This window comes from Sorex fumeus, unplaced genomic scaffold (genome assembly GCF_029834395.1).
Source record: "Sorex fumeus unplaced genomic scaffold, SorFum_2.1 ptg000053l, whole genome shotgun sequence".
Classification (NCBI taxonomy): domain Eukaryota; kingdom Metazoa; phylum Chordata; class Mammalia; order Eulipotyphla; family Soricidae; genus Sorex; species Sorex fumeus.
Window position 1 is genome coordinate 2,109,812 of NW_026606110.1, and position 27,508 is coordinate 2,137,319.

The following is a 27,508-nucleotide window of genomic DNA, read 5'->3' on the forward strand; positions in this document are numbered from 1 at the left end:
GACCATCTGGGTCCCTCCTGTCCTGCCTCTTCCCAGCTACCAGCGCATCCTGGCTTCTGCTTCCAGGAACTGAGGATGCTGATAATGGTGGTAGCGGTGGTTTTGGTTTGGTTTTGTTTTGAGAATCAATCCAAAACTGAATGGATTAAATGTTTGAGAATTTGTTTCAAGCAAAAAGGAAAAAAATACTCTTATTTTTTTTCTTCTTGATTAATCTCCATTAGCCACCCTCTTCTCATTGTTTTCAGCTACTAACACCCAAAATTGATTGTAACTTGCTTGGGAAGTTTAAGTATAGTATTTATGAGAAAACTTTTTAAAGGTCCAGAGAGCTAGTTGAGAGGTTAAGGCATTCGTCACGTACATGGCCAGCCCTGGTTCACCTCTGGCACCACATCTGTTCCCCTGATCATGGCTAGGGGTGATCCCTGGGCACAAGCAGATACGGCCGAAGAAAAGTAGAAAAGCAAAGCAACAACAACCAAAGCAGCTTTGTAATGGAATGCCTTCTTGTCAATTCAGATCATAGTTTCCTTTAAGTGAATCCCACCCCCTGGTTGGGCACACGGGAACTATCCAGTGTCGCCTGCAGTACAGTTGGGTATCACTCAGCTGAACTTTCATCAGAGGTTCATTTACTTCATGAAGGTAAAATTTCCAGAGGGGTGCTGAGTGATTCTTCTCTGGATAGGGACCTATATGCCAAATAAGTTTGAGAATCTCTGATTTTCATAGACCTCTGGCTGGAGCGATAGCACAGCAGTAGGGCGTTTGCCTTGCACGCAGCCAACATGGCCGACCCGAGTTCGATTCCTCCGCCCCTCTCGGAGAGCCCGGCAAGCTACCGAGAGGATCTCGCCCGCACGGCAGAGCTCGGCAAGCTCCCCGTGATGTATTCGGTATGCCAGACACAGTAACAACAAATTCTCCAATGGAGATGTTACTGGGCCCGCTCAAGCAAATCGATGAACAACGGGAGGGCCTTTACCTTTACCTTTTACCTGCTCTGAAACATTTGAACATTTTTTTGCAGATTGTGCTGAATATGCTTAGGGAATGTTGGAGAAACCCTGCAGGGATATAAATTCACAAAATATTAAAGCATTTTGATGAGTTAAAATATGCTCAAAGACTTGCTGATTAATTAATATTCTCATATCCTTGGGTACCAGATTAACCTAAATTTTGGAGCTCCAAACAAACCTCTTTCATGTGAAGTGTTTGTTCTTCCAGATTCCCTCTGGGCTGTGTCAGAATTACAAAGGATGCCAGTTTTCCCTTTAGTCAATTCAGTGAATATTTACTGAATACTACATAAAACCAGAAGTGAGGGAAACAATGATGATAAGATTACCACACGAAGAATGTTATGCCTGCATGCATCAAAATCTTGCACGTATCATGACAAAATACACAAGAGAGCCAAAATTTGAGTTTCAGCATCTCACAAGAATAATAGAAGAAAATCAGCATCCTTCAATTTTGAAAGTGTCAACCCAGAATTCTAAATTTAAAAATACCTCTTATGAACGAAGACTAAATAAAGACATTTTTACTTTAAATAATCTATCAGCAGTAGAACTGCACTTCCAAGAATTCCTTTCATTCTGAAGTAAATAAAACCATATATTTGCACATCTTTTGAATGTTTATTGATCATTGGATTTGCTCTTTTGTAAAGTCACAATTCATACTGGTTACATTGAGTTGTGCTTTTTTCCTTACTGATAAAGTCGAATGTTTGAATTGTTTTTGGCCAGTGAATTTGCTTTTGTGAAAATATAATTTATCTAGATTTTTATTAAATTCCTTTGGAGAGCTTTTGTTTTATTTTGTGAATATAAGCCCAAATTTTATGACATCATGATCACGATCATTCTGTTGTTCATCGATTGCCTCGAGCAGGCACCCAGTAACGTCTCCTTCGTCCTAGCCCTGAGATTTTAAAAAGTGCCATATTCAAGACCCTTTTAGGGTTAGGAGAATGAGATCTATCATTGTTACTGGTATTTGGCATATTGGGTACGCCACGGGGAGTTTGCCAGACTCTGCCGTGTGGGCAGGTTACGTTCGGTAGCCTGTCAGGTTGTCCAAAGTAAGAACAAGATAATAAGATGTCACGCGAGCTGGGTTTTCTAGTCTCTGGGTCTTGGCCGTTGATGGGATTACCTGGCGCCGGGAGCAGTTGGTGGGTGTGAGCTCTACCTACTGGAAGATGGAGGATCTGGGTGGAGGATGCTCAGCCCCAATCCGAGCAGGCTTGGAGATCTCAGCCCTGGGACCCACATGCCTGTGTTCCTCTGCCCGTACCTTCATGTGTGTGGAGAGTGGTCTCAGCATGGTTGTGGCTGGTCCTGGAGGTCTTCGCCTGCCGGGGCTCTGTTCAGGCACGGGGGCAGGAGACTCTGCGCTGTTCTCTTCCGGAGCTGGGTTTTGTAGTCTCTGGGTCTTTATGACATCTGTTACCAAAAAATGCTTTAACATAGTGAAATACACCTATATCTTTAGTAAATTACATCAAAATGTTCATGGGATTTCTATCTTATGTAAAGAGTTTCAGGGCTTTCTAAAATAAAATATCTGTGTGCATTTGGGATCATGTGGCAGTTTACCATAATAGAAGCCAGCCAGATTGGCACTTTCGACCTCTCTCCACAACAGCGCAGAGAATGAGACAGACTCACAAGAAGACAAACATAAAGCTTTAGAGTAGCCCAGGCAGCCCCGAGTGAGCTCCCCCTCAGCCTTTTATTGAGTGCAGTGCTGCTCCTGCACCCTGGCTCCCAGCACGTGAGGTATTCTTAGGTTGACAGGCACTTTAAGGGCAGTTAGTCCGCAAGTCGGCGTTCAGAAGGAACAGGAAGAGCACGGGCTGGGATCTAGCACGTGGCCAACCCATAGCACCTCTTAAAGTATAGCGTCTGCTTTTTTCTGTTCTGCCTTTGGGATGTGGCCCTCTACACCGAAAAGACCCTACACTGTTTTATTTCATCCTTTCCTGGTGTATGTTTGCTCCCTTGGGCACTCGTCCATCACCTTTCCAAAGTCCTAAACTGTTTTGCCCAGGGCACTGTCCCACACTCGGGTTCCTGCCCAGGGGCAATGATATCCTTCCTTACAGGATCATAGCATTTCTTCTACTGTTTTATTTTCCCTTTGTGATGACTGACTCATGAATAGACGCTCACTAATGCATCTGTATTGTGGTTTGGTTGTGTGTATGTTTTGCGAGGAAGGGATTTAGATTCGTGTTGTGTTCTTTTGTGACATGGCTTCCTTGCGAATGATTAAAAACTCTGAGTAATTTTCCCCAGAACCATGTGTATACTCAAAACTTCACATGTACTCTCAGAAGCTTTGTGTACTTTTGGTTGTATGCAGTGGATGAACTTTTAAAATTAATTCCAGGGAAAGAACTTATAATCACATACCTTTGTTCTGTTTCTCCATAAGAGTGACATCACAAGTGCCCACTCTGTGCATTAATAAACTTGTTTAATCATTGCTTAAAGCAAAGTCCTCAAGTAGTACTTTTACAATAGGACTGGGGAGATGGTGCGGAGGGTTGGAGTTTGTGATTTGTGTTTGGGGCCCATGGTTCAGTCCCCAGCACCATATGATCTGCAGAGCCCCTCTAGGATTAGAAAATGAAATGAAATTTCTCACCTCCCTCAAGGTGCATAGTCAGTGTTAGGTCAGACTCTGTATCAGTGTGCAAGAGCTAAATTATCATGTTAATTCCTTAACTTTTTTGCTTTTCAAAACCGTTAAACACTAAAAAGTATTTAGCCAAGCTAAATATTGAGAACTTTATTCCTAGGAGTGGCTTCCATTTTCTTTCCTTCACCATAAATGGTTTACCAGCATTTCCACTTAACGTCCTCAGACACTAGTCTCTGACTTCTAATAATCATTGTGTTTATTTGAAAAGTCACAGAACTTGTAGAACCATCCTTTTCTTCTCTCCCTTCCCAAACCCTCTCCTGCTCTGCCCTCCCTTCATTTCACCTCCTTTCCCCTATCCTTTCTTCTCTCCTCTCCCCTTCACAACCCTTCCTTTTAGGAAACACTGTAGAGTGAAACAGCTGGATGTGTCTTTTCCAGAAACTGCTCCACCTGTGTTCTCAATTTTGTGTTCCCATCATAAATCAGTATATTTCAATTTTGTGTCCTTGCCTATACTTGATGCAGTTTTGCTGTTTGACTGTAGGCATTTGAGTAGTAGGTTATGGTAGCTCAGAATACCTTTTTTTTCCCCTGCTTTTTGGGTCACACCTGGCAATGCACAGGGTTACTCCTGACTTTGCACTCAAGAATTACTCCTGTTGGTGCTCAGGGGACCATATGGGATGCTAGGAATTGAACCCGGGTCGGCCGCGTGCAAGGCAAACGCCCTACCCACTGTGGTATCGCTCCAGCCCCTCAGAGTACCTTTATTAGTAGTTTCCAGAACAAATGAATATTTATCTTAGTATTTTTGGGGGGTGGGGTGGGAGTAGGAGTTTGAGCCAAACTTGTAGTACTAAGTTTGAGCTCTGTGCTCATGAGTGACCCCTGGCACTATTCAGGAGCCTGGGATCCAGTGGGGTCACCTGCTTGCACGGAAAGAATTTCAATACAGCCCATACGTTTTTCTTCATCCTCCTTTTGTTTTGTTTTGCTTTGTTTAGGGGCACAGCGCTTACTTTTGCTCTCCGCTCAGGGCTCACGTGGCAGTGCAAGGGGTCTAACCTGGTGGGCTGCATGCCAAGTAGACACCTGACCACTGTGCTGTGTCCAGCTCCCTAGATTTTTCCTCTTTTAAAAATAGTCTGCATTTGGGAGGTTTAAATTCTGTGACAGCAACTTTCTTCTTTGAAAATTAAAATATGTCAGGGCCAGAGAGACAGTGTAGTGTGTAGGGTGCTTGCTTTCCGCTCAACCACCGTGGTTTTGGTCCCCTGAGCACCTTTAGGAGTGATCCTTGGACACAGAGCCAGGAGGGAAGAACCCTGGCACTGCTGGTTGTGACCCCAAAACAAAAGGAAGCAAAACGAAAGTTTTAAGTTTATTGAGGTATTTACTTAGCATGTTAAGTACAAAACACACCTAGTGACATTGATGCTGGATTATTTAACAGTATAGGTTAAAGAAATCAGAAGTACTAATCATAAATGCCACATCAGTTTTTTAAAGTAAATAAATTGGGTGTTCTTCAAAGATTTAATATCTGTTTTCTTCGTTTATGATTTCCTTATTTGTTAATTCTAATTATTTAAGGAAGCGTGAAATAATGGCTTTAAATTTGGGATTTCAGCAGAAGTATTTCGAGAGCAGAACTTATGGTGAAAGAAAAAAATATTTGAAACTAATTTTTTTTCTAAGAGGTGCTTCTAAAATTTCTATTTGAATTTTAAAAATAAAAATAGCTATAGCCTAAGAGTTGGACTATCACACACACACACGCACACACGCACACGCGCACACACACACACGCACACAAAAAGGAGAAGAAAAATGTAACCCAAGTACTGTTTTATATCAAATAAGGATTGACAACATTATTCTTACGCATCTGTTCTGCCCACATAAGAAGCTAGCTTTATCATCTGAATGGGTCCTGGGGCTGAAACTTCTTATAAATATGAGAATTTTGCTCTTTTATTTTTTTTAATTTCAAGCAGAATATGGCATCCAGCTGTGGATTTGCTTATATATATTGTGTTAGCATTTTTTCCCTGGGCTTGTTTGATACAGTGTATGGCAACATGTTGTCATACAAATTCCATGATTAATGCTTATTTATGAAATCTTGTGTAAATATCTCAGAACTTAGTCAAACAATGTATAAGTTAAACAATTTTTTCTCTGAATATTGGAATGACAAATCCAAGGGGAATTGTAAGTTGGATAGTTTATGTTCTTTATCTAGAGAAAATTCTCATATGTAACATTTTTCTTTTACTATTTTATCCTTTTTCACAGTATTTTGCTAGATAAAAAATTAGTTGCAGTTCGGTTTCTCAAAAAAAGAGAATTTACGTGTGGAAATAATTCATTATTTAGAATGCTAATTTTATTATGTATAAATCGATCACATACACTAGGATATATTTGATTTCTAATTCGATCCAGGTGTCCATTTCAGAAATATTTCTATTGTGATATTATTCATACATTAGGTGAAATCTGTCCTCACAAGAAGCCATTGTTAGAATCATTTTCATAAAAATTATTTTTCCACAAAATATCAAAACACTTAAAAATGCAGTCGTTGTATGTAGCAAATCTCAACTGCAAATAAATTCATTTTCTCTAATTGAAGTCTGGGCTGGAGCGATAGCACAGCGGGTAGGGCGTCTGCCTTGCACGCAGCCAACATGGCCGACCCGAGTTCGATTCCTCCGCCCCTCTCGGAGAGCCCGGCAAGCTACCGAGAGTATTCGATATGCCAGACACAGTAACAACAAAGTCTCCAATGGAGACGTTACTGGGCCCGCTCGAGCAAATCGATGATCAACGGGAGGGCCTTTAATTTAATTTAATTTAATTTAAGTCACTTAGTGATCCCTGAGTGTAGAGTGTAGAGCCAGGAATAAGGCTGAGCACTGCCAGATGTGTCCCCAGAAGAGACAAAACACATACTATGTTTGGTTTCTTTCCTTTCTTCCTTTCTTTCTTTCTTTCTTTCTTTCTTTCTTTCCTTCCTTCCTTCCTTCCTTCTTTCTTTCTTTCTTTCTTTCTTTCTTTCTGCTTCTTGGGTCACACTCAGTGGCACACGGGGGTTACTCCTGGCACCTGCACTCAGGAATCACTCCTGGTGGTGCCCTGGGGACCATATGGGATGCTGGGAATCGAACCCAGGTTGGCCACGGGCAAGGCAAACACCCTACCCACTGTACTATCGCTCCGGCCCCTGTTAGGTTTCTTATAGGAATGCTTTTGTCTTTATATCATTAGATGGTATAGTGATAAACTGTGTGATCATACATTTTAATGATTTATGTAAGAATCTGAATTTCATGTATTCTTATTTCTCTGGACGTGCCTCAGTTTTCGTTGTCGATGCCCTAGTCCATTGCAGTTAGCAGTGACAGACCGTTCTCCCTCTTCTTCCCCCACTTGTGCGCAGGTTCAGCTTCTGTACGAGCTCACGGATGCCATGCACAGGGTGTGGCGCGACATCCAGAAGCGAGGCAGCGCCAGTGCTCCGGCCGCCTTCCCGGAGGCAGTGTCCGGGCCGGGCCCTGGCTCCCCGGTGCGCAGCAGCGTGGGCACAGCTCCCCCGGACACCAGCACGTGCAGCCCGTCTGCCGACGTGGGAACCACCACTGAGGTTCGTGAGTGTGCCTGGCAGCCCGCCACTAGACCAGGGGTCCGCCTCCACCAGAGGTGACCTGGCCCTGGATGCCGGGCAGGGTCCGAAGGCCCCCAAGTTGCCTGGCCACGCTGACTGGCGGTGTGTGCCCTTCCACTCGTGGGTGTTGTGATCGTTCTTCTTGGGAGGGGCCCCTGGGCTCGCTGTCTCTGTCCCCATGTGAAACAGGGGTGCTGTTGTATGCACTCTTGGGGTCTTGGCCAGCCCCCCTTAGGCCCAGCTCACCTTTTCCCCTAGAAGGGCAGAGCTTTCTTTGCACTTTTAACATTTGCCGTTTTAGACTTGGCATGCTGGTGCTCCTTTTCACTTTGTACAACAAGTGAAAAAGTAGTGGCCCTCTCACCATTCTGGAATGAAAATTTAAGTCACATGTCCTTTTGAAACTGTATCATATTCTAATTAAAATGTAAAGGACGAAAGAAAGTGACTTAAGGCACAGTAGTACATTTTTATATAAGTGCAAAGGCAGGAATACTTTAGAGGACACAGTGAAGTAACCAGATACAATAATTCCTGTGAATATGTCTAATTGGAATAGACTGGTACAGTCTGTGTTAAATACCACACGGGGTTTAATGACTGGGGAAATGATTTTCTCAAATATTGACAACTCTTGGTAAAGTTTTGGACAAAACAAAATTAGTTACACTTCTGGATTTCTTAGTATACAGTAAGATCATGAAGGAATGCAAAAATAGAATAGTGTTTCAATTTAAAACAATTTTATGCCCAGATATTTCTGAACAGGATTTTAACCTACATGAAAGTTTATGGGATAATTATCCTTTTCAGGAACCTGCTATTAATCAAAGACTTCCTCCTCTTACCCCTTACTTGCCAACTCTTGAGTCAGCCAAAACACCCTTAATCATTTTTAACATACCTCCTGTGTGACTAAACTTTTACCTCCGACCACTGCAAGTGATAAGATAGAACTTCCATTTTTGTTTTTGTATAAAGACTCCAGCTCTTCTGGAAAGGAAGTTACTGGCCAAATAGAGAATGGTGTAGGGTGGGGCAGTGGGCAGGTACAAGAGATCTGCTGCAGGGGAAGTGCCTGCCTTGTACCTGCACACCCAGATTTGGTCCCTCAAGCATCTTCAGAAGAGATACCTGAGCACAGAGTGAGAAGTAGGCCTTGAGCACACCCAAAACAAATGACAAAACAGGATGGAAAAAGAGCACTGTAGCACTGTCCTCCCATTGTTCTATCGATTTGCTCAAGCAGGCCCAATAATGTCTCCATCGTGAGACTTGTTACTGTGTTTGGCATATCGAATACGTCACGGGGAGCTTGCCAGGCTTTGCTGTGCGGGCAAGATACTCTCAGTAGCTTGCAGGGCTCTCCGAGAGGGGCGGAGGAATTGAACTCAGGCCAGCTGTGTGGGCCACGTGCAAGGCAAACGCCCTACCCACTGTGCTATCGCTCCAGCCCCGTGGAAAAAAATAATCAAATGAAAATGTGAATTTCCTCCCTTTCTTTCTTCAATAAAGGAGAACAAACTCAATAAAAGGGAATATTTATTTGTGTACTGGTTTTTTGTTTTTAATTTTTATTAGTGAGACACCATGAGGTACAGTTGTAGACTTACAAATTTTGTGCTTGGGTTTCAATTATACAATGATCAAACACCCATCCCTCCGCCAGTGGCCATTTTCCACCCCCACCAATCCCAGTATCTCTCCCACTCCCCCAACCCCCCCTCCCACCCTGCCTCTGTGGCAGGGCACTCCCTTTTGTTCTCTCTCTCCTTTTGGGTGTTGTGGTTTGCAAGAGAGGCATTGAGTGGCAATCATGTTCGGTCCACAGTCCACTCTCAGCACGGATCTCCCATCCTGGGAGGATCCTCCCAACACCCTTTGTTTGGTGCTCCCTTCTCTATCTGAGCTGCCTTTTCCCCCAGCGTGTGTGGTGTCTTAAGACATGTCAAGTAACTGTTTGACCCTGTGTATGCAGCTTCCCTATCCCTGCTTGTCACAGTGATTTTCCATTCCCCCATCCCAAATGAGGAATGTTCCATTCCCCCATCCCAAATGAGGAATCTAGAACTATTGTAAATGTACCATAGTGAAATCAATGGGAGAATTTCCTTCTACAATGAAACAGTGATTTCTTCCTTCATGATTCCTAATGCTAAAATGTAAGAGCTTCTGTGATAAAGAAAGTGAACTTCGTAGGATGTAGTAGTTTTTAAATTCTTTTTCCCCAAAGACCCTTTTTCATACCTTGTGTGTTAAGATTGGACAGGGTAGCCTTGTAAAATACTTTATGATAGTCTTATCAAAGCTTGAGGTAGGAAATTGTGAGAGAGATAATATAAGTGAGATTGAAATTTGGAGTGAAATCTTTGAGACGTTTCAGTAGCCAAGTGGAGAGTGTTCTGTTAAACAGTGGAATGACACGGTGAACACAGCTAGCGATTTTTAGAAAGTTCTTTTAGAGACATTTCATAAGACATCGTGCATCCAGAAAAAACAAGGCTTCAGGGCATGGTCATGATGCCTATTGGTCATCTATCTAGGGACTGTCACTGGCACAGAACAGCACAAAGAGCTCTTTCTCGACTTGCGCAGGACAGCTACAGAGAAGGAGAGAGGCCTGCTGGAAGGAATGGAGACGAGCAGGTCCTGCAGTTATAGAAGCATGAGTGACAAGTTTGTTTTCTGAGATCTCTCCGCATTTTACAGAGGAAGTAACACTGGACGTGGATTTTAATACAGAAGTACAGTTTTGTTAACAGTTTTGTTTCAGTAGGTATATGCTGGCTATAATTGATGAGACGGGTGAGGAAGAGAGAAAAATACCAAAGGTAGAAGTTTTCTCAGTCTCTCAAAAAGAAATTAATTTTGATTTAAGTTTGCGTTCTTTTCATGACTACGCTTAATTTTAACCGAGAATTCTTTTCCCCTTAATTGGCTTCATAAGATTAATAATGGACATTCTTTTAGTGAATTTGTTTTGTGGCTATCTGTGGCTTTGATCTGCTTGGAAAAAGATGTGAAAGTGAAGGAATCTTAATATAAAGTCTTTTTAATATCCAGGAAAGACCCTCTAAGGCAGCCTAGGAAGGGTAACATGTAGTTGGTGGGAGAAAGTGGCAAATAGTGTCAACATACACCCTTGTCTCTTGTTTATGTAGGTGGGTGAGGAAAGAGGTGGGTGATCTTTGGCAGGTTTATGGATCTGAGATCGATAGTCGCCTGGGAAGCTTGACCCTGAGAAATAGCTGAAAATAGTTCAGCTGGTTTGTTTTCCAAAAAGGGTAGGAGATTTTTGTGAAGAATATTATTATATGGTGATTAGTATTGCAACACTGATCTAAAAATACTGCCTTCAACTTAGAAGGATCCTTGAATTAATATTTAATTTATCTTCTTGCTTTCAAGAAAATATCCATATGAAGATGTGTATCTGAGTTTAAATTTCCCTCTTTGAAAATTAACAGCTAAGTGATGACATCAAAGAATATAGTCACTGTTTCCTCCTGTGTGTACGAATACTTCCCTGATGACTCAGTCTGTGCAGTTTAATTTATCCAGAATGACGATTTGTGCTCAAGCTTTCATTTCCCATTTCCCTGGTTTATGGTGCTGCATTTGATATGCCAGACACAGGAACAACAAAGTCTCCAATGGAGACGTTACTGGGCCCGCTCGATAGACAATGTGCAGTGGCCTTTGTACTGTTCATTTCTCTTATTTCGAGCTCTAACATGGTGGGTATGTTACTACGAGCTTTTGATTCCAATTAAAAATATTGCCATAACTTTAATTACTTTGTATATTTTAATTATTTTATCACTAAAGAAGCTAATTCATGGGTAGGGCTTGGGGTTCATGGGGTGCATGCATGCACAGGTTTCATTTCAATTTATTCAGAAGCGCCTCTCTACCTACTTGGACTAGCAATTCCTAGAAAGTTCTAGCATCTGTTGCCCCTCTTGGTAGTTTTTGTCCTGTTATTTCCTACAGGAAGATATTTTATAAATGCTACTAGGTGTTAGCAGCAGGTTGCATACAGTTTTAAAGATGTGCAGTATAGTTTAGAGTCGCTACACTGGTGTTGCTTGGCTTTTTAGCGTGTCATTGCACAGACAGAAAATGGTATTTGTCTCTAAAGTTATTCTAAGTATGTCATTGGCTTCCGCCTCACTCCAGGTTCAACCCAGAAATTCTGCAAGTCAAAGGGTCCATATTTCCATACAATTGTCACTCCTCTTGTGGTATCTCAACACTCTGGTTAGGAGAGTCTGGCCTGCAGTATTTCTGTGATAAATGTTTTCTGAACACCCTTGTTGTTTCTCTAGTAGCAGAGGGTTGGATTTAAATAAAATTGTTACCCTAGAATAGGGCTGGAGCGATAGCACAGCGGCAGGGTGTTTGCCTTGCATGCAGCCAGCCCGGCGAAACCGGGTTCGATTCCTCCGCTCCTCTCCGAGAGCCTATCAAGCTACCAAGAGTATCTCGCCTGTACGGCAAAGCCTGGCAAGCTATCTGTGATGTATTTAATATGCCAAACACAGTAACAACAAGTCTCAAAATGGAGACATTACTGGGCCCACTCGAGCAAATTGATGAACAACGGGAGGACAGTGTTTGTTTGACCCTAGAATTATTTTGAATTTGTGTCTCCTTTCCTTCTTCGTGAGTGCCATATTAGGTTGTGTCATCAGGATGTTTGAACCTTCTCTAATGCAGCCATGCCTCATATTTAGTGTTAGTTAAACTTTAAACTGAAATAAGGTATTTATTTACTCAAGATAATTACAGAATTAGTCAAGGAAACCTATTAGCAAGTTACATGGGGCATATGACTAAATATTCCTTGTTACTAGGAAATTCCAGTGTTGTCTCAGTCTTAAATACTTCTTGTTAAATTGGAAGTGTGTGTTTGCAGAAATTTGCCTATACTTAAGACATATGCAAAACTTTTAGCTTTATTTTAGTGCCCACTAAGCAAAGCATTTTGCAAACTCTCTCCTTTTGAGCTGGGGCACTCTTCACAAGCTGTGCTCAGGGACTGGGGGCACGCTGGTTGAATGCTAGGGCCCACAGATGCAGTACTCCTCAGTGCTCCACCAGGCAGTGCTCAGTGGGCCTGTGGTACCGGGAAGCAGCAGAGCATTTACCCTAAACTTTGCACTGTCTTCTGGCCCCAAGTCAGTATCTTAAAGTGGGTCGTAGGATCGTTTTTCTTTTTACAGCGAAGAATTTGTGGCTGCAGAAATTCAGTGATTTGTTTGAGGTCATATTGATTAGTGGTTTCCAACCACTGGTCCCTGCAGGTCCACAGACATTACCCCCGGGTCCCTGAAGAAATTATTGGCTCTTAACTGAGAGTGGTTTTCAACACTGGTCTGCGGACCAGAGCCACCCTGTTGTTGAAAGATTGGCGGCTCCTGCTCTAGACATAAATGGCAAAGCCCAAGTGCAAAGCTCTGACTTCAGATTCTGCATCCCTAATATATGCCCTCGGGCAGATTCTAGAAATCGACTTTGTGAAAAATGTTACTTGTAAAGCTAATCGTGGCCACCAAAATAAATGTGTTCTTTGTTCTGCTCCACACTCGAGGTTTTATGGAGTATTTTTCTTCAAAAATTTTCAGACGATCATTTGAGAATACTTGTGTGTTATCTTTAGCCTCTTTTTCTAGAACTTCTCATTTTCTCTCTCCGTGCCTTGGAGCCATTTTCCTACAATTTTGGTTCTGCTTGCTTCCCCCACCTCCCACTACTACACTACTATCACCAATTTTACCTTTTGTAGGTCCATTGTCGTTAACTTTGTTTTCTTTCTAGATCATTTTCTCAGTTAATAAAAGAATTCTATTTATTAAATCTCTACTTTCTCTCTCTCTCTCTCTCTCTCTCTCTCTTTTGCTTTTTGGGTCATACCCGGTGATGCTCAGGGGTCACTCCTGGCTCTGCACTCAGGAATCACTCCTGGGGGTGCTCCAGAGACCATATGGGATGCTGGGAATCGAACCCGGGTTGTCCGCATACAAGGCAGATGCCCTACCCGCTGTGCTATCGCTCCAGCCCCCTATTAAATCTTTCTTAAATGATTTCTAATCCACTTGGATTCAGCAGGTGGCTGATCCTGAAAGGTGGCAGGGAGATTGGAAGGTGGGGGTGGGGTCCGCTCTATTCCTCCCTTCCTGCTGTGGCCCTATTCCATCTGGAAACCTCCCAGGGGCTGCCTCCTTGGCAGGAGAGAAGGGAATTGCTTCTTTTTAGCTTCACCAAGTAGCAGAGCGTTCTTTAACCCAGACTCTCCTTGTTCTCTAGAACCTTAAGTGGGTGTTAAAGACCTTCACCCCACCACTGTCAGAGGTACCCCAATGTCTTTGACCTGTCGCCCCTTTCTTCTAAAAAAATATCGCTCAGCGTCCCCTCCTCTGGAAGTTTACTTTCTTTAAGGAGCAAACAGAAACAGCCCCTGTTCCAGCCCCTTCCAAGGGGCCCGTTTGCCCGGTTTGGGCAGTAGCTCTCTTGACCGTCAGGGGGTTCAGCATTTCTGCTTACCGCATGCCCCAGTTCCTACCCCTTAGCAGGCTTTCTGCTCCTTTCTGACTCCTAATAATTCAAGATTTGTCTTTTAACAGATACAAAACTTTGACTTTTGTGTCAGGAAAATACTGCCTTTTCAACCTATATTTTTCTCTTTTGCGTTTTACAAAAAGACAAGGGTTGACCAGAAAGGGAAATACTGGGTTAAGTCTTGTTCCTGGAACTAGTAAAACCAGGATGCTGTTGTTAATGACAGGCTTCCAGGTCGGGGAGAGACATCTAATGTGCCTCGTCTTCCTACCGCTCCTCTCCTGCAGCTCTTGTAAAACCAGCCAGAAATGAGGGGGTTCAGTTACTCCTATATAGAGTTCACACAGGTTAGCCTATGAAATACCAAGAGTCTATTTTCAGCTTTCTTTGCCTGTGAAAATAAGCTGATAGGGGCTGGGGTCATAGTACAGGAGGTAGGGCGTTTGCCTTGCACATGGCTGCTTCGGGTTCAATTCCCAGCATCCCATATGGTCCCCTGAACACCACCAGAAGTAGTTCCTGAGTGCAGAGCCAGGAGTAACCCCTGAACATTGTCGGGTGTGACCCTTAAAGCAAAAATAAATAATTTTAAAACAAAAGCTGATGGTTGACGTATTTGGTATAAAAACTAGAGAAGAGACTAATCCAGGCTTTAAAAATATTTATTGAATACTGATTTTCTGACTCAGAAGAGCACATTTTTATCATGTTAGTATATTTGCTTGATATTAGCTTGGACAGTCCAGAATCGTAGTGGCACTTAATATCATCCCCCAGTGTGCTAAAACATATTTAAAAGTCTTGGCAGGGAATGTGGGCACCAGCGGGAAAATCAGAATAGTGTGTTTAGTTTCCATGGTAGCCTTTTAAACAGAAAATAGAATGTTAGTAATTTATTTTCTCAAAGGTGTCTTTTTGCCCTTCCTAGAGAAAACTAGCAACATTTTAATCTCCCACTTTCCTATTTCTTCTTACAGACTCCCCCCCCAGCCCCCCATTTTTTTCTGTTTTTTTTTTCAGCACTAAGAATTGTATTTCTTGTTTGGCAGATATTTTTCTGTACATTCCATCAGCTCACACTTTTGTTCTTGAAAGGAATTGTTGGGTAGGTCACTGACAGCACATCTGCATTGCGTGGGCGAGAAAACGGAAATCCCGAGTTGTGTCTGGCAAAGCTGGACCAGTTCAGCATACATGTATGTCGGTGAAGGCTATGAGAGAGTGTTTATCTCCCGATCATCACATTGTTCAACCTTCATGTCCAACCATCTTGGTTGGTAAAAATGGGGATGGTGGTCAGATATCTCTAAATGAGTCAGACTGTTAACAGAGCATGTACATATTTTACGTATTATGAATATAGTCTATTCATGACATGTCAAATATTGGTGTGTTTTTAAGTTTCACTAACAGTTGATATTTTAGAATTCTTGCCCAGTATGTAATAGATATTCTTTTCTATTTGATGTGGTTTTTGTTTGTTTGCTTTTGGGTTTTTTAGAGGGCATACCCAGTGATGCCCAGGGGTTGCTCCTGACTCTGCACTCAGGAATTAGCTCTTGGCAGTGCTGAGGGGACCATATGGGATGCTGGGAATCAAACCCAGGTCAGGTGCATGCAAGGCAAACACCCTACCCACTGTGCTATCGCTTCAGCCTCTTATATTTGATGTGTTTAATTCAATTAAAATTATATACTTTCCACCTCATTTATCCTTTTAAAATGGCTAATTACACTTAATGTTTTTCCAATATGAAGCTGATCTTGTATTTCTGGGACAAACCCAACTCACTTCTGGTAAACTTACCTCTTTTGTTCTTATTTGTTTGTTTGTTTGGGGGAGGTCACGTCCGGCGATGCTTAGGGGTTGTTCCTGGTTTTGCACTCAGAAATTACTCTTGGCAGGACGTGGGGACCCCTTGGTGGTACCTTGGCCACATGTATGGCAAATGCCCTACCCATCACACTATTGCTCTGGTCCCTAAAATTATCTTTTTATAGCTTGCTAGATTGCCTTTGCTACTGTTCTGTTTAGAGTTTCAGTATCTATACTTATGAGTGGTTCTGGCCTTTTACTTTCTCATTAATTTAGTTGTAGTTTAGCATCAGGATTAAACTGTCTTCATAAATTGAGATAGGAAGTATCCTTTCATCTTCTGCAAAAGTATGATTTTCAGTAGGAAATCCTCTATTAGTTCCTCTGGCTATTCTGAAGGCAATCCTGATTGAAAAGGAACTTGGATAAAGCACAGAGAGCCTTTAAATTGGAGAGTGTTATTTTGGGATGGAAATTTAGCTTCATTATTGGAAGAGGGAAGAATGACGTGGTTGTGGCTAGATGGGCATAGGTTGCGAATGGACTCTTCCGCGGAGAGCCTACGGTTTTTTTGAGGAATCTCCCGAGTGATGCTTGTGGTTGCCCAGGGCCAGTCATGGCAATTCTTGGCCAACAGAGACAGTGGCTGCAAGGGTCTGAGTGCTTCTTGGCACTGCCTGAAGACCGTGTGCTGTCAGGGACTGAACCAGTCACCTTGCATGCACTCTAACCTCAGGACTGCCCCCCAAGTGGAGAATATAAATTCCAATCCTGACCCCAACTCCAACCCTGATCTTGCTGTGTCCTAGAAGATTGAATTGAACCGGGTCAGCTATGTGCAAGGCCCTACCCACTGTGCTGTCACTCCAGCCCCATAAAATTCTGTCACTGTTACTGTCACTGTCCTCCTGTTGTTCATCGATTTGCTTGAGCAGGCCCAGTAACATTGTGAGACTTGTTGTTTTGCTGTGTCTGGCATATCGAATACGTCACCGGTAGCTTGCCAGGCTTTGTCGTGTGGGCGAAATACTCTTTGTAGCTTGCTGGGCTCTCCGAGAGGGGTGGAGGAATCGAACTCGGGTAACCTAGTCGGCCACGTGCAAGGCAAACACCCTACTCGCTGTGCTATTGCTCCAGCCCCTTAAAATTCCGTATGAAATGAAATTAATGAAGGTGCCAGAGAGATAGTACAGAGGCTGAGGTGCTTTCCTTTTATGTGGCCAATTCTGGGCTCAGTCTCTGATCCCTGCTAGGCCTGAATCCTTTCTAAATCCCCCCCCCCCCATAAATGACAGAAACAAATCCCACCCAAAATGTGACACACTGGTACAGATTAAAAATAATGTTTTGAAAAGTTACTATTTCATATTCTCTTTAACTTTATCAGTTCTCTTTTATTGTGGTCAACTCAACATAACGTGGAAATACCATTTTAAAATGACCCATGGCATATGCATTCACATTATTGTGCAACTATCCCAAATCATCCAGAAAGTTATGGCTTTTACACAGTAGTTTGCCCCGGGCCTGTAAATGGCTCAGGGGCTTAAAGCACTTGACTTGCAAGTACAGAACTTTGAGTTCAAACCCAGGTGCCACACGGGCCACATGCGTGCCAGTGCACTCCTGACAGCTCGATGATCAGACTGTGTTCTTTTCAGTACCATACCAGCAACCAAATAAGAACTCCCCAACACCATCTATCATCTGTATTAACAGAGAGAGGGTAGCCTTAATATAAACAAACAAAACTGTGTTTGATACAGAGCCCATTTCAAGTTTATTCTTCATGAATACAGGGATGATAAATGACTTTGGAATATCAGCTCATATTGTGACTGGATTAAATCTGATTTATTGTGCAAGGGTATAAAGAGGCATATGTTCTTTAAAATAGCACACATATATTTTGTACTGATATAAATACATAAAACTATGTCTATGAAGGGTTTTTTTTCCATTTGGGTTTTATTCTCTGTTTTGAATATGCCAATCTTGTATTCTTCTTAGATCTGTGGACTCATTCGTGTACTTCCAGAAACTGGATTAAGTCCTTAGTAATGGGGAAACGTTGCTTTGGGATACTGCTTTAGGAGTAGAAGGCCATGCTGCTTCAAATGCGTTTTGCTCCCCACATCCGCCGGTGTTGAGATTTCACAGCACTTCTGTGCATGGGCACCTCGTTCCTGCTGCTCCCGTCGTTCCCTCCCCCTGCGCTTCTCAGTTTTACAGTTAGAATTTTTGTTTTTATTGCTAATACCAAGGAGTATGTCCATAGAATTCTAAGGGAATTTTACCCAAGAGTTACCAAAAATTCCAAAGGGAATTTTGCCCAAAGTTAGAAGGTAAGGTTGAAGTTGAGAATTAATGTGTGCAAAACTTGGACCCCATTTCCTCTCTGTGGGAACAGGAAAACTCATATGGCAATACTTTGCCTGTAAAGTTCCCAATAATGTAACAACAAACAGTGATATAATTAAAAAAAAAGTCAAGAACCTTGAAATCCCAGAGATAAGTATTTAAGTAAGTTTAGCTAGAACTAAGGAAGAAGGAGGGACTCTGTTTTAGAAATTTCCTGTGAAAATACAGTAAAACAAGGGCATGCGGATTTCAGTTCCACCATGTCCTTTGAAAGAAGATTAGAGCATTCAGTCCGGAGGTCAAGGGGCCAGAGTTAAGGTGCTTTTCTTGCACTCACCCTGGTTTGATCTTGACCCTAAACACTGCCAGAAGTGATTCCTAAGGACTTCTGGTATGGCCCAGCCACCCCCTATCATCGCCCCCACAATAATAGCCAGCAACAAGCAGCAACAGAAATGAATGGTAGGTCTTGTGGGGAGATGCTCTCCATGGAAATCTTTATATGCAGATATATAGATCCCTCTTTTTTGGGGGGGGTGAGGGACGGAGGAGGAGGGAGGGTGCAGGCTATGGACTCAGGATCCCATGCATCCAAGCATGTGTAAGTCTCTGAATCACACCCTTAGTTTAAATGCAGTTAATATCCAAGATTTATATATCACTCACAAAGCTCAACAAGATTTTCCAGTAACCACACTCAAAAATAGGAAGAGGAGATGAACAGACACTTCCACAAAGAAGACTTACTGATGGTTAGTAGGCATGTGAAAAAGTGTTTATTGTCACTTAGCATTTGAGAAATGCGGATCAAAACAATGAAAAACATCTCATGCTAGTGAGAATGGCATATATAAAAACTCTGGAAATGACCAGTGTAGGCAGGGATGCGGTGAGAGGGACCCTCTTGGTAAGAAGGTCTACTGGTTCAGCCAATAGGGAAAGCAATATGGAGATTTCCTGAGAAAGTTAGATTAGAACAGCAATACGACTTCTTTGTATCTACTCCCCAAACACATAAACATTAATTTATAAGGCATGTGCACGCCTCTGTTCATTACGCGCTTAGGGGAACAGCCAAGATATGGAAACAATTGAAATGTCCAGCCACAGATACGCAGATCAACAAGTTATGGTACAGTTATACAATGGGGAAAGAAAATACTTAATTCCGCAATTTTCACCTTCATGGATGGAAGTAGAGGATAGCATGCTGGTTCAGCTCAGTTGGAAGGTGAGGGATAGATAAAGAATGATCTCTCTTTACAAAGAAAAGTGGGATATAAGGATACACAGTAAAGGAGCAACAAACGGCCAAAATGACCGGAGTGAGAGTTGATCCACAGAACTGAAACTGAGCAGGGGAACCATTGGGACAGAGGTGGAGGGAAGTGGACGCTCAGCTGTCGGGGGGTGGGGGGGTGTCGGAAGCATGAACAGGCAAGATTATCATTAGCAGCACCGTCAATCACATCACCTCCATCAAAAATAACTCATAAAGGAATTGAGGTCACGTTCATTCTACACTCAGGTCCTCCCACGAAATTGACCCTTTGTCTAAAAGGGGCAGTGCTCTCTTGTGCCTCCCCCCATGTCAGAGCACGTTAGGAAAATGAATGTTAGCTTTTATGCACTAATCAGCAAAATGTTCCATTCAAACTGAATACTTCAAAGTGTTTTTATAATTTCTTTTGTAAATTTCAGGATAACCATCAGAAAATGTCTTTAGTCTCAAGTATTGGTCTATTGAGTTTGGGTTTTAAATTTGGGGCATGTGGGTGCTGGAGCAATAGCATAGCGGGTAGAGCCTTTGCAATCGACTCGGGTTCGATTCCCAGCATTCCATATGGTCCCCTGAGCACCGCCAGGGGTGATTCCTGAGTGCAGAACCAGGAGTAACCCCTGTGCATCACCAGGTGTGACCCCCCCCCCAAAAAAAGGAAAAAAAACATAAATAAATTTGAGGCATGTGGTGGGGTTGGTCCATGGCCGGCAGTGCTCAGGGATCGCTCTTGGCTGTACTCAGGGGAACCGTGTGCAGTACCAGAGAGAGAACCCAAGTTGGTTGTGTGCAGGGCAAAGGCCTTTATGCCAAGATAGCCAACTGTACTATTACTCTGCCCTTGATTTTAAAATTTCAAATAGTTTTAAAATACAAACTATCACTCTGAGATTACCTTGTACTTCTTGAGTTTGTCTGGAGACCATTGAAAAATAGCAGTTTTTATTTTTAAAAATTTCCCTTTAGACTCGCATTGAAAAAGTTCATTAAAGATGACTTTTCAAAGTCATTTTTCTTGCTGAATTGGGAAAACCTATTATTTTTAAATTGTTTCAGGGGCTAGAGTGATAGCACACTGGGTAGGGCGTTTGCCTTGTAATCGGCCAACCCAGTTTGATTCCCAGCATCCCATATAGTCCTCAAGCACCGCCAGGAGTAATTCTTGAGTGCAGAGCTAGGAGTAACCCATGAGCATTGCTGGGTGTGACCCAAGCCGCAAAATTAAATAAGTAAATAATATAAGTCGCTTCAACTCAAAGAATTTTCTATAAATGAATTAAAAATATTCTGCCAGTTGTTGGTATTAGCACTGTAGCACCGTCCTCCCATTGTACATTGATTTGCTTGAATGGGCACCAATAGTCTCCATTGTGCGACTTGGTGTTACGTTTTTTGGCATATCGAATGAATACATCACGGGAAGCTTGCCAGGATCTACCTTGTGGGTGGGATACTTTCGGGAGCTTGCCAGGCTCTCCAAGAGGGACAGAGGAATTGAACCCGGGTTGGCCACATGCACGGCAAACGCCCTACCCGCTGCGCTATCACTCCAGCCCTTGTTTGTATTAAGTAGAATTGATTGTTTATATGATCCTTGGATGATTTTTACTTTAAACTCCAATTCTTAAATAATTTATACTTTCAGTTATGTCTGAGTAATTCCTTTCACAGTGACATGGTAGGGGACACCATATTTTTCAGTGACTATAACTTTAGTTTCCAGAGTCTCCTTCTGAGTGGTGGGCAGAGGGGAAATGTGATTGAGAGGCATAAGCTAATATGAGTTATGAAGCAATTAATTAGGCTTTCCACCCCTGCTCTGAAACAGCAAAGGTAGGAGATACCACAGCAGACCACTTGTTACTGTTAACTGAAGTACTAAAAGCGGTGCAAGTGTTTAGCCCTTTGGGAAGTTTTATTATTGAACAAGAACACTGGAGTTATTTTTGAAAAGGAGAGTAGTAACCTGGCCAAAATTTATGACTATCCCTGAGCTCTGAAGCAGGCCAAGGATGAAGAACTGAAGAGTTCGCTCTTCCTGAAGAACAAAGATAAACTGAGCTAAGAAAATAAACTCAGCATTTTGGTCAATTTGCAACAAATTGGTGAAAGAATTGAACTGTGTATTTTAGAATTTGGCTTAAGGAGGTGTGGGAAAATCTCCATTTTCATCATCTCCAATTCTGGCTCTCATTTTGCTATAGATTTGGAAATAGAGCAGAAAATTATGCACGAACATATTTAACAATACCACACCAAATGCTGTAAATCCAAAATGAAAGTTGAAACTGCACTAGGAAGGAAGGCACAACTTTTTCTCAGGAGTGTTTACTCAGTAATTTGAAGCCATAGTTTTCTTTGCCATCCCACTGACTAGAATTAGTAGTGTGAAAAACCAGAGTCTCATTGATTTGAGATGCTTTTTCCTCTGTAATTTCCATTCTTGTTATTATTATGTTCTTCCCATTGAGGGAAGGAAAATATTATTCATGAATGCTTCTCCTATAAGAACCTATTTCATATGGAAAGGCATACTGATTACATTATGTTGTCTTTTATTGTGTTTGACTTGGTAAAATGCATCCTTTGGGGGGTTAGTTTGTGCTTTTCATTAAATGTGTTACTTTAGACAGCTAACCAAAAAGTCATATTTTTTTATGGTTTCTCAAATTCTGGGAATTTTAGTTGCAGAATTAGGACCATTTATTTTGGAGAAGCGTTTAGATGAAAACATCACAAAACCAGCAAGTCAATTGCTTGGTGTAATTGGAACAAGAAATGACTAGATTATCTGCAGGTTCAAGTCTATCATTTCCTGTCACAATAAATCACAGGAAGGACACTTTGCTTCACTGTGATTGGTGCCTCCGTATTCCAGTGATAAACACGTCCTGTTGTTTTGTCAAAATCGGCCCTGCTTGGTCTCCTTCTGGGAGTTCAAGGAACTTGAATTGTCTTCTCCTTGACCAGTGTTGTAAAAATGAGGTAAAGATAAAAACTTTGAAGTCTGGCAGATGACTCAGAAGGCTGGCGCCCAGGCTTTGCAAACAGGCGCTCCGGGTTCTGCATCTGAGCTCTGTGGGGTGTTGCCCCGAAACAGAACAACCAGCCAACCGGCAACAAACGAAAAATATTTAAAACTTCTTACTGGGGCTGAATATACCTTTGTCTTGATGCCAAGTGGGAGGTGACGAAAGCAGCGTTTTTAATTCCATTCTGTTGCACTTTTATTATTACCTTCCTTGCTTTTAGGTGCCTTCTCGAGGATTTTTTTCCGTGGAGTAACACTGATAATAATGTATCTTCTGTGCTGTTCTAAAAGATGATCTTTCCTGCCTGTGGGTTATTGATCCTGACTACTTAGTTTTTTTGTTTTGTTTTGTTTGTTGTTGTTGTTGTTTGGGACATTCAAGCAGCAGTGATAGGATAGCAGGAGGGATAGGAGACATGACAAATGTCCTAAACATAGAAAGATGAATGCAAGTTTAAAGGTTCCTATGCAGTGATTCAGTTCTGATTCAGTTTGTTACCATTATAGCTGGTGCTTGTGAATTATTTATTATATGATCACTTTATATTCATGTTCTTACTGATGTGTAACAACTTTCAAGAAATAATTGCTGTAATGACGAGTGTTTTTTTTTTAAAGACTCTAATGAACTTAACAGCTATTTTAGCCGTGACTGGTTTGTGAAGTACCAGATGTGTGAGGGTTTATACTTCCCCGGGATTCAGTGCAGTTGATAGTAGACTAATGCCCTGTACCTCTAGTTCAGAGACTTCCCACTGGACACTGGGGCGCGTGGCTCAGTTGTCTGAGAGCAGATTTGCGAGCAACCAGTCCCGGTTCGGCCCTGACACCATCCACGTGCGGGGTGTGACCCCAGCGGCACTCTGTGTTCCCTGGTGTCACAGTCCACACCCCACACGGGTGGCTCCCTGTCTACGGTATGGCCCCACAGAGCACTGCAGAGCAGTTAGTGTCAGCCCCATTCATGGCTCTGGCCACTGCAGCAAAGGGGAAGGGGCGAGAAGCAACCGAGCTACCAACACATGAAGTGACAGTGTCCAGTCCAGTGACTTTTTAATGTTTCCTTATTTTAGAACGTGGGAATTTTGACAGATGTTTTTGCTCCTTCTTAGACTATATATGCTGTGTGGTTTTTTTTTTTTTTTTTGTTATATTTACTGTCTTAGACAAGCCTTTGCTTGAGAGAATTCACCTATATATTTGGCTTTTGAACTCAGAGTATTTCTAAAGAAACTATTGAGTTCTTCTGTTTGGCAGCCACCAACAATGGAGATATGAATGGAAGTGGCTGTGAGTGAATACATTTTATTTTCACATTGGTCCTTTGGCACTAGTTTGCAAACCCTGCTCCAAGGAAGTATTCACTGGGGTGCCCTGCGTTATTCTGGTGCTGTACCAGGATGATGGGCATGTTCCTCGTAGCAATCAAACCGTCTGATCAGTGTGTTTATATGATGAGCACTGTGTATGAAAATTAGCAGCAATAAGATGAGCGTATCAGTATGTGCATTATAGAAGATGGAAATGTTATAAATATACAGATTTTGAATTAAATATTTTTAGTGGTTTTTTTTCCCCTTCTTTCAGTTACCAAATAGTGCTGTTTCTCATTCCAGGGAGATTCTGTACAAGCTGGTGATGATTCCCCATTCTCAGATTCTGTCACCTTGGAACAAACTACGAGTAATATTGGGGGATCCAGTGGACGTGTGAGTCTATGGATGCAGTGGGTGCTCCCCAAAATCACTATAAAGCTCTTTGCTCCAGATCCTGAAAATCAAGGCACAGGTATGGAATTATGGGGATTTTTTTCTACCGCAAGATAAGTATTGAATACGAATACTATTCTTAGCAAAAATAACAGAACCTAGTTTTATGCTATCATATCTTAGCAGCATATTTCAGTTAATAGTAACTTGCTGTATAAAATACCTAAATTTTGCTTTTTGAAATAAAACTTACTTCTAAAAGCCAGCATAATTTCTTTACTAGTCTGATTGATACTGAAAAATTGCAAAGATCTTTAATTTCTGTTTTTAAAGTTAGTATCTACCTTAACTGTGAAGCTTTTGTGAATATTTCTGTTCGCTTCTTATTGTAGAGCTTTGCATGGTCAGTGAACTTGAGGATCTCAGTGCTTCCATAGATGTCCAGGATGTATATACCAAAGTAAAATGCAAAATTGAAAGTTTCAATATCGATCACTATCGAAGCAGGTAAGTAATAAGTAAGGGGAAAATCTGTATTTTGGGGAAGAAAGACATATGAGGATTTCTTTTTTTTATTTTAACTCAATTAGTTATTTTTTTAAAAGCAGCATTCCCATAGAGTGTTCTTGACAGATAACTTGCTTAATTTGTATGTCATTCTTAATATATAGAATATAATAATATTTGATGAGATGACAGGCCCATTCATAAATACCCACATTATCATGCTAATGAAATAAACTGCTTCTGCTAGTCATTCAGTGCAGTTTGGTGCAGATGTGCATTTGCTCAGACCCGGACAGCACTGATGGCTTTGATGTTTCCTGGGTACTCCCAAGCCAGTAGGATCATTAGAGGGAAAGGAAACCACCTGCCAGGTGTTCTGCACTTGGGAGACTGATGTCTCACAGGTGACTCACCTGCAGTAGATATTCCTGCAGCCGCATTTCTCCTTCCCTGAAATATCTCTATCAAGGGCCCAAGAGATAGTACAGGTCAGAGGCTCTTGTGTCTGATCCTCGTTCCACGCCAGCACATTAACCCCTGTGGCCCTGAGCACTTCTGAGTATAGCCCTGGAGGCCCGGAGCACTATTCTGTGTCACCCTGGGGGCTCCCAGCCCCACAGGACTAACTGAGACCCAGGCCCAGAGCCTGGCTTTGGACCGTTTGCCCAGGTGTCTGGGTCCTGCTGGATGGTCACACCGATGCCTGAGGCCCAACTCTGGAGCCCCTCAGATATAATTCTATCAAAGTAGTGTTATGTAGTGGATTATTTATAAAAATAATCAGGCAAAATGGTGTATTATTTATAATAATAATATAAGTCAAAAGATTTTCAGTGTTTTCCCGATCTCTTTTGTAATTTAAACTGTCTCTTTTGCATTTTGTCGTTTTCTCCCAAATGAAAGTATAGTTCCTCCCCTTTGCTTATTGACTCTCATTGGAGTACTCTTTTAATTGAAAGATAATCCATGTAATTGATACCATTTTAGCCAAAATCTTATGCAATTCAAAGTATTTTACTGAAAAAAATATTTTATTTGTAAAATATATTTGCTGCATATTTATAAAATATATTTTGCTGAATATAAGATTATAATGGCATAATCTGAAACATATAATTGCCAATTATAGTGAGTAATTAAATTTTGTTGATAGAAAGTTTAGCTGCTTAATTCCTTTTGAATGGTATATCTGTCAAAATAATCTTGGCAAATCATATATAAGTATTATAGCTGAAAATGTGTTGGTAATATAATATAAATATTATAATCTTTGTTCTGTATTGTTTGCTATTATTTTGAATTAGTATTTATATGATATGTTTATTCATTCATTTAATTATACTATTAAGTCTGTGTCAAGTGCTAAGCATTATGATAAACATTTCAGATAATAGTGTTTAAGAAAATCTAGACACAAATCATACCCTCCTGGACGTTACAGTCTCAAGGGTGAGACAGAAAAAAAAAGCAGCCAAATATATATGAAGTTTATTAGTAAGTTAAATGTTTGTATGTAAGAAATACCAGGTTATGGTGCTAACATGAATTGTTCTACTGATGAGATCCACGTTTTAGTTCAGTGTAGTGTTGCTTATATCATAAATGTTGGAAATAGTTACATATGCTCGAATTTTTAACTTGGAAAAAATTGAAGAGAACAGATAAGGTGAACTTATGTTTTCCAGGCCAGGGGAAGGTTGGCAGTCAGGACATTTTGAAGGAGTATTTCTACAGTGCAAAGAAAAACCTGTGGTGAGACTCATTTAGTAATTATGATTTTTAAAAATAAAATACAAATTGTTTATCTTTGTTCTTTCATGAAATAGGGCTAAATGGTTACAAGAATTGGACCTCAGTGCAAATTCTTTTTTGACCTGTTGTTTCAAAGTTACATTAAAAATAAAACTTATTTTAAGCTGCTTATATTTTGTAACCCTTTTCCTGTTTGGGCAATTCACTTTTTCAAAACGACAAAGGTAGGGTTACTTTTATTACTGTACTTTCTCATTAATGCATTATCATAATGACTGTGGAAACTTTTTCAATGGATGAGTAAGTTTGTGTTCTAAAAGTCAGAATTTTACACTAAAGGCAGTTAGTTATTTTTTATTTCCATTCACGATGCTTTTGCGGAAGATGGTATAGAGGCCACTCCTAGCAGTGGCTCAAGCCTATGCAAACTTGAGCAAAGTTAAAATCATTAAGATTTTTTTGCTTATGGCTCTTATTGCTTTTTGTCTTTTCACCGCCTTTGCTCCTGTGCATCACCTCAAGCCTTGGGGAAGAGTGTTGGTCTCTGGGGCAATATGGAGGTGTCTTCCTTTCCTGTACTGACAAGCTGAACAGACGCACCTTGTTGGTTCGACCCAGCAGCAAGCAGGACCCTTTCAGTAATTACTCTGGCTTCTTTCCTTCTGTAAGAAATCATTTTTAAATTTTGCTACAGAACACCCATTATCAGGAACCCAGAGAAGGAATTTATCTATAAAGTCAACTCTTGATTTTCGTCTTCCTCTGTTTCACCTACTTTGCAAATGAGCACTATCATATTTTTAAATTATAGACTGGCCTTCCACTATGATACGTTTCTGAGTTACTTGCATAAGCTGTTTGCCACTGGTCTTGTAATCACAAACTATTTTTAGCGTCACATAAGAAAATCCAAAGACATTGTGTTCAGTTTTCTTTCGAATTGTGCACATGTTGAATAATCAAGAGTTGAACCTGCTACTTCTGTTAGTGCTTTTACATAGTACTTGATTGCTTTTTCTATTATTCTGCCATTCTCACAACAAATTCACGGTGGCTCCTTTGGCCCCCTTTTCTATCTGGACAAGACTGTATGACATTGACCGGATAGATGAATGCCACACTGTGTACCACTGACTTTTCAACATTGAGGTCTTCC

General features: G+C 41.5%; 1 protein-coding gene across 5 annotated transcripts in view; it reads left to right on the plus strand.

The window, feature by feature from the left end:
- Nucleotides 1–27,508, plus strand: part of VPS13B (vacuolar protein sorting 13 homolog B) — a 667,453-nt gene that overhangs the window by 334,590 nt on the left and 305,355 nt on the right. For 3 of the 5 annotated variants that reach the window (XM_056124949.1, XM_056124951.1, XM_056124950.1), the window contains exons 24-27: nucleotides 7,112–7,315; nucleotides 24,001–24,172; nucleotides 24,486–24,600; nucleotides 26,875–27,016. In XM_056124949.1, the coding sequence (XP_055980924.1) occupies nucleotides 7,112–7,315; nucleotides 24,001–24,172; nucleotides 24,486–24,600; nucleotides 26,875–27,016 (633 nt within the window). Of the gene's footprint in view, nucleotides 1–7,111; nucleotides 7,316–24,000; nucleotides 24,173–24,485; nucleotides 24,601–26,285; nucleotides 26,353–26,874; nucleotides 27,017–27,508 lie in introns of all 5 variants that reach the window. The other 2 variants (XR_008793959.1, XM_056124953.1) reach the window with 2 other exon arrangements.